The 8303-nt window shown below is 34.2% G+C and overlaps 1 protein-coding gene across 2 annotated transcripts in view; it reads left to right on the top strand.

Moving 5' to 3' along the window:
• The window catches only part of SPART (spartin), a 30543-nt gene extending 22556 nt beyond the window's left edge, over positions 1–7987 (top strand). For both annotated transcript variants that reach the window (XM_069467335.1, XM_069467334.1), the window contains exon 10: positions 6815–7987. In XM_069467335.1, coding sequence (XP_069323436.1) covers positions 6815–7085 — 271 coding nt within the window. In that variant the 3' untranslated portion in view covers positions 7086–7987. The remainder of the gene's footprint in view (positions 1–6814) is intronic.
• Positions 7988–8303: the final 316 nt, after the last annotated feature.

Genomic DNA, 8303 nt, shown 5'->3' on the forward strand with positions numbered 1-8303 from the left:
TGGACCTGGGTTGCTTTCTTAGCTTTGAATTAGTTTGGATCTTACTGTTTATTTAGAAAGAAAAAAGAAGAGTAATATTAGTGGTGTTCACAATTCTTTGTTTTTTGTGTTAATTATCCACTTACTGCTAACATTTATTTGAGTTCATACTTATGTGTCAGGCACTATGTTCAGTGCTTTCATACATGTTATTTAATTTTTAATACTGTTATTATCTCCATTTTATAGATGTGGAAACCAAAGCGTAGAGACTTAAATAACTTATTAAAGATTACACCCCTAGTAAGAAGTAGAGCTGGAATATAAACCAAGTGTTTCTGTCATTAGAACGTGTGCTATGAAGTGCAGAGAAAAGTGCTGGGCCACCACTGCCCTTGGTGGGTAATCTGTGCAGGCTTAGTACTTTCCAGCATTATCTAACATGTTTTTAGATTCCCTCCCACCACAGTAAATTACCTTTGACTTAGGAAATACTAATTTAATTTCCATGCTACATTAGTTTGCCCTGCTCTGTTTGGGGTACACATATCTTTGAATCAAAGCAACATGGCACATCTTCTTGGGTTGTCAATTTTATAAAAAACAGTTGAAAATGAGAATATAGAGTATGTCTGAAATTCTTTTGATGGAAATGTAAAACTCAAGTCTTCCAGTGCACTTCTTGCCACTTGTGGCATTGACCTCTGTCTAATATTCATGAATTTTTTTCTGCCCTTGAGATTACTGGATGGATCAGTCATAATTAGAAAAATAATTTATTTATTTGTAGCAAGAGCAGGAGGAAGTCAGAAGTGCCTTTAGGCCAAAAGTAAATTATTTTTAGATTGTCATTGTCATTTGTTGTTAGCACAGATAATTAGGCAATCGTATTTAGAAAGTAGGAAGTACTTTGTTGGATTTGCCCTTTTCCTACTCTAATGAAAAAAATACTTACCTAAATACAATGAGCTTATTAAAAATTTGAGATTCACATAACTAGGAAGTACTGGGATTTGATGTAAATTTTGTATTTCTGGTCCTTAGCAAGGAGAACTTAATGTAATGAATAGGGTATTTTAACAGTGGTTCTGAGCTAATTTATTTCTATTATGATATGTATTGCTATTATTTTTTTCCTTTCCTCCAAAGATACATGGAATAAATACAAATCATGTAAGTGAGAATTAAGTAGGTTTGTATTTCTAACTATGAGGGTGATTGTGTTAGCAGTAATTTAATTTCTACTGCTAGAGATTTGGAAAGATGGGAGAGGCAGTAGAGAATAAAGGATTTACCCAAGTAATACTGTTTTCTCACCTGTGGAGATAATCTGACCCAGAAATAGAAAATATCTTTTAAGAGAAAGAAACTAAAAGTATTAAACCAGTAATAACTTAGTCACAGAACTGAAGAAATGGAAAAGATAGTTGTACCTTTGTTTAATTAATTGATTTATTTATGTACATTTATTTACATTCTTAGTTATTTACACTTATACTATCAAAAATATTTGATATAGTGAGCATTTGTGTTGTTGTACACTAATCCAACTGATGGTAGTATAATGAAGAAAATTTGGGGCCAGGTGTGGTGGTTCACACCTATAATCCTAGCACTCTGGTAGGCCTAGGCAGGAGGATCGCTTGAGCTTAGGAGTTCAAGACCAGCCTGAGCAAGAGCGAGACCCCTGTCTCTACTGAAAATAGAAAAAGTTAGCCGGGTGTGGTGGCTGTGCCTGTAGTCCCAGCTACTCGGGATGAAGCAAGGGGATCACCTGACCCGGGAGTTTGAGATTGCAGAGAGCTGTGTAGCCGGGGTGACAGAGTGAGACTGTCCAAAAGAATAAAAAAGAAAGAAAATTGTGTTCTTACTGCCTATGATAAATTATTACTCTCCAAAGTAGTTATTTTAAATCTGCCTTAATTATATGCATTATGCCTAGGAGAAAAACAAATGCATTATAATTCGTTATCTGATTTCTGGTAGTATAAGCCAATACAGAGGATTAAATAACTATACTCTTAACATTTTCAGGTAAATGTGTAAGAACTATTTGTTACGACTCAGTTTATTTTTGTCAGTTACATTAAAACTTTTGTCTTATTTTAGATTTAGAAACATGAAGGCCTGCAGGAACAGTGAAAAACAATATGTAACTTTAAACCTGCTACACTTAATTTTAGTATAGTAGTACCTATTAAATAATTCATCACCCTTCTACATAGCTTCTAAATTTCACCTTTAAGCTTCTTTTTTTCCACTTTAAATTGTTTAAAGAAGAATATAACTTTTCCAGTAAACTAGATCCATTTTTATTTTCCCTAGCAATATTTTATCTTTGAATATATTTTTGTGGAAAATAAGCTTAATAATAGATATTTTCTTGTAAGAAATTTACTGTTTTACAGTACAGTATTTTATTGGTTTGTATAGTGAAATTTAAGTAAAATTCCCCTTAAATTTGCACTGGATGAAAGGGTAACTCCAATGGCAAATGTCATATTATCCAAAACCAGTTCTATGTAACATCTACTCAGGAGTTAAATATTTAATCATCATTATGCCCATCACTTGGTTTTTGCTTGTCTCCTAAGTACTATCAGTTGCTTTAACAGTTTCATATATGGTATTGTTTCCAGGTCCTTCATTCTGCTCATCGTCTATGTTTATTTTGATAGGGACAAATTAAAGTTTATCAGTGCTCTTCTGAAAACGTGGCATCTGGAATTGAATCTCATGTTCCAGATGTGTTGTGATCAGATCGAATATAGTGGAATTTGCCTCCCATGTGTTAGTCATATTTGCACTTGATAAGTATGGCACAGAAGACAAAGAGTATATCCTCTTTATTAACTGATATCAAACTTGACTTTTTTTTTTGGAGACAGAGTCTCACTGTCACCCAGGCTGGAGTACAGTGGTGCAATCATAGCTCACTGTAGCAGCCTCAAACTCCTGGGCTCAAGCAATCCTCCTGCCTCAGCTTCCCAAAGTACTGGGATTACAGAGGTGAGCCACTGTGCCTGAATAAACTTGACCTTTTTAAAAAATAAGCCTTTAAAATCTGGACCTTCATCTTGTCTTTGGACAATTGATATTTGTACATACAATTAAAACCTTTCATTTGCACTTGCCTAACTTCACTTTGTTGTTTTTGACCTGTCATTAAATCATTCCTTTATTTGTGCTTTTGATTGTGGTGTGTCATACTAGCCAGTCTTCTAGTTTGTGTTATCCATAGATTTGAAAAACATGTCTTTTTTATGAGTAGATTTTTTTTCCAGAAATTTTCATGGATAAAGTCTAATCATATGCCTACTGGAGCCTCTCCTCCTGATTGCTCTTGTTCCAGTATTTCATGCTTATTAGGATTGGTGGCTTAGCTGTCTGCATGATCTCCTAAGAGTATTCTCATTTAGCTCAGCTTTCTATTTTGTCGTATCAGACTATTTCTCAGCATTACTGTCTTCCACATTCACTTGCTAAATATTGGTTCTTTGTAAGGTGTTCTGTCAGTGTTCTCTTTCAGTGTTCTATCTTCATTTCTTCATGGATAATCTCATCTACACCTGTGGCTACAATTAGGATTTATACTCCAGTAACTCTCAAATCTATGTTTTCTGTTAACTTTTGTCTTAATCTTTAGGCTCATACATCCCAACTGTATACTGCTATAGACATTCTGCTACCATCTCCTGTTGATTTGTAAATTCATCCCTTTCCCTTAAGCCTTGTTATCACTACCTTAGAGTAGACCATCATCATTTTTCATCCCCCTCACAGCTTGCTTCCTACGTGGTTCCTTTGCCTTCAGTCTTAGACTCTTAAAATTCACAGTGCAACTTTAGTTAGAGGAATCTTTCTGAAAAATAAATTTGGTCATGCCATTTCTTTGCTTAAATTTTTTTTATTTCTCATTCATTTCAAGGTAAGGTTTAAACTCCTTAGCTTCACCTAGAAGGTCCTTCATAAACTGGCCACAACTCATCTGCCTTTGATGGATAGATTAATAAAAGGCTATTTCTACTTTAAATATTTCAGGTTAATATTTCTGAGTATAATTTTGAAGGTTGCCTATAAATTGATTTACAGGCAGATTTATTTGAAAGTTGTTATGGTGGAAATGCTGCTATAATTAGTGAAATCTAGAATCACTGCCAGCGTGTTGTCTTTGTGGACATCATTGAACACACTGGAGAGATTTCAGAGAAGTCAGGTTCAAATTGTAGATTGAATCTGATTGACTTATTTAGGGTATACTTCATATTCATTTTTTATTCTTCAATTGGTAGTGTTAGTATATAAAATACAACTTAATTAGCTCTAGTTAAAGTTAATTTATTTAAAAGTAAGAGATCAAAAATGAACTTTATCTTCTTGCCAGAGATATGCTTTCTAGGAGTGTTTAGCAGTGCAGTTTGAAGAAAAGGACTGAGCAGTTACTTATTGAGGAAGAGAAGAACAAATGCCCACTAGGGAAACTGGTTCTAAGGCATATTGGAAAGCAAAAGTAATAAGTGAGGCTATATTAAAAAGTAAACACAACTGAAAACAAGCCATTTTTAGGATCTTTCAAAATATATATGTAGTACTTGAGAACTTTCAAACTGCTTTCACACATACACATCATTTTATGAGGTAAAGAGGAGGAAGTTGATGAGATGCAGAAAAGTGGAGACTTGACTAAGATCATATGACAGAGTTGATATTAGAATCTAGTTTTCTGACTCCTAGCTTGGTACTATTTTCCCCAAATTAACAGGAAATGCTGCTGAATGTGGAGATAACATGGAAGAACAAAGTCGGGAAAGTTCCAAAACAAATTCATTTTTAGTACATTGTTAAAGACAGTGTAGTTTTTAGAACTGTGTTAAATATAGAAATATCATGAGTGCAGTTAGAGATATCAAACTACATCAATGGAATAAGGAACATTCCATGTACTCAGAAGTGGAAGTTTATAAATACAGAGGATTTCCTATACTGGAAAACATAACTATGGCCAGAGTCTTGAGTTACCATGTCACTTCATTGTAGCTCATATAGTCCTAGAGAAGTAAACCCTAAGAGAAGTAAACCCTAAGTAACTCTTGCTCCACTAAGAGTTATGGTCATTCTTTCAGTGTTGAAACTGCTGTTACCCCTTTCTTTTAGTTTAGCCATAGCCATTGCTACCTGACAATAGTATTTGTGACTAGGGCTTGGTTGGTAATGAGAAAGCCCCCTGTCTTCTGCACCATCAGCAAATGCTGTGCAATGCTGAGGGATTGCAAAACAACAGGGACTGGCAGAAAGCAGTTGTAGGAAGCTTTTCTGTCTTGTGACTGGTGAGAAGGCCCCCAGTCAAGAATAGCACAGCCTTAAGGGTTCTGCCATGTGCTGGCTCTAATATAATTATTAACATTAAGCAGAGGACAGAACAGAATCATCATTCAGGGACACAGTAAGATTACTTCACATTTGTAGCACTGGGGTTGAAAAAAGCCAAGCACAAACAAGCCAGTGGGGTCACAAACCATTGTTCTAGGCCAGGCTAATAGTAATAGAGGACTTGTTAATTCATAAGACAGATCCAATGTTAGTATGAGATGTCTAGGTAATAGATCACAAAGCACCTAGTATGTCCTGGAGAAAATGTAAAATTTTCTCTATTGCTTTAGCAGTTCTCTACTTGGGAAAAACTATGGGCAAGAAAAGCTTTAAAAGCCTGCTACCAGAAAAGGGGTAAAGAGTAAAACAAAACAGGGAGATATGTTTTGGTATCCTTGGATAGGACTTCAAATTACATTTTCTCATAGAAATAGTATTAAACACAGATATTGATATTAATTATCAATAATAACTGCTTTTGTGTATGCTTTATAACTGCCAAGCACTTTGCCATACATTTGATATTCAGAAAACTCTAAGGTAGATAGGGCAGAAATTACTGATTTTATTCATTCAATAAATATTTATTGAATGTTAGGCACTGTTCTAAATATTTAGGATATATTAATAAACAAAAGATTCCCCTCCCCAGTGGGGTTTATATTCTAGTGAGACAGCAAGACATAAAGAATGATCATTAATAAGTTCTATAGTACATAGAAGGAAACAAGTTATGGAAGAAGGAGCAATTTAAGGGGGGATTTATTGGCAGTGTGGTGGCGCATGTGGTATAAGGAAATTTAAACAGATACTGAGAAGAGAATAGGTGAGCCAACTTGAGGAAGGTAAGGCAGTGAGCTTTGGAAGTCCAGGCAGAGACCAGCCAGTACAAAGTCCTAAGGCCTTTGTGTGCTTGGTAGGTTCAAGGAACAGTAAGGAGGCCAGTGAGTGTGCAGTGGGGCGGGATGTGGAGGAGAATGTCATAGAATCTCTGCTTATGACAAACTCAGATTCCCATAGTTTAAAAGACTTAGCAACAGACTAGTTAAGGTAGAACTTGAAACCATTTATTGTATAATGACTAGATTCTTTGTGTCCTACAGTTGCTTCGGTGAATATTTTCCCTTATATTTCCAGAAGGAGAAGATTTTAAAAAAATGACTGATTAACAACCTATATTACAATTTACATTTTATTTTTATTCGGTAGTCTTTATGACATCATTTCTCAGCTAGTCTAAATTTAGTTTCACATTGTTTTTACTAAAGGAGAAAATAACAGCTTTGTCACAGTGTGATTTCATTCTCTGCTACGTTTTAAGTTATTAATTAAATTGAAACCTAAACTTTGATTTTGCTTTCAGGGATAACACAGTAATCATTTGACTTAATTAACAGTAATTCAGAAAACCTCATTTTATATTTGTGATTTTATTGTACTTTCTTTAATATAATTTGTTTTAAAGATACGGGCATACTGCTGGAGAAGCTACACACAATGCAGTGGATTCTGCTGTCAATGTTGGCGTCACTGCCTATAACATTAACAACATTGGTATCAAAGCAATGGTGAAGAAAACTGCAACACAAACAGGACACACTCTTCTCGAGGACTATCAAATAGTCGATAATTCTCAGAAGGAAAATCAAGGAGCAGCAAATGTAAACATGAGAGGGGAGAAGGATGAGCAGACAAAGGAAGGAAAGAAGAATGAGGCAAAGAAGAAAGATAAATGATGGAAGTTCTGGGAATCGCCTATACCAAAGCCTTATGAGATGGATGAAATTTTGTTAAATAGGCAAATGTGGAATTCTCCACAGATATAACCAGTGTTTTTTAAATGTATTCATTCCTACAAAGTGACTGATAAATTTTATGGCATGTATTCTGCTTAAAAGGAGAAGAATTGGTATTCTTGCATCTAGCTTTTAGAAATATGAAGTTATATTCTCAATAAGTTTATTTTTTTCCAAATGTAGCTAAAATATTTTTGCAGTTAAAGCTAACAATGTGCTATAAACCTCATTAAACCTAATGTTAAACTATTTTTGTATCTGCTACCTTTCAGAAAGCCAAGTAGGAAATTATATATTTACTTAAAATTTGGTATTTATAACCTTAGTTCTATTTATGCTGGGAAGGAATGATTTAAGTATTGTCTTCTCTTTTTGCTCTAATTGTGGATTTATTTTTAGATGCTTGTCAAAATTTTCAGTGTATAAGCTAAAGAAAAACTGTAATCCTTTAGGAGCCTAAGAATTCTCAGATAACATTTTAAAAGACTTAAAAACAGGGAAGGGACTGGTGAAAAATACAGTGAGGTTCTGTAAAATTATTTGGTAGCTTACCTATTACGAAATGGGATGGTCTTTTTGATTTAAAATGAATGCAATAGATTTTTAAGGATTTTATATTGAGACTGGTATTGATCTGTTAGAAGCTAGGATATTTGGAGGCATGATTGGTATTAAAATTTTAAGTGATTTTGTTATCGGTTTAATTGGACCAAAGAAAAGTACTTTAAGAGATTATTTTGCTGTATCTGCTTCTGTAAGCTTTTCCAGAAGGCTAAAACTTTGTGAAAACTAAAACAAACAGAATTGCATTTTCTGATGGTAAATATATTTTTTCTTTTGGGATTCAGTCATTGGAATTTATATTAAAAGCAAAAAAGTTATTAAAAAGGAAAGGTTCTATTCATTATCCAGGTAAAGAATGTGAAAACCTTAGGCTTAATCCATGGTGGGTAAGCATAATAGTTTCCACTTTGGCAGAAGACAGGATATTCACAGACCTTTAAGCTACAAATGTATAAGTAAATACCTAATGGCATTTTATTTTTGTTGATTAAATTGGTATTAGTTTTCATAGCTGTAGTCCATTCTAATCATTTCTGAGCCTCTAGTGGCTGTTAGTTTATTAGACTTTATTTGAAACTATCTGAAGAATGCACT

The sequence above is a fragment of the Eulemur rufifrons genome, chromosome 4, assembly GCF_041146395.1.
Source record: "Eulemur rufifrons isolate Redbay chromosome 4, OSU_ERuf_1, whole genome shotgun sequence".
Taxonomy (NCBI): domain Eukaryota; kingdom Metazoa; phylum Chordata; class Mammalia; order Primates; family Lemuridae; genus Eulemur; species Eulemur rufifrons.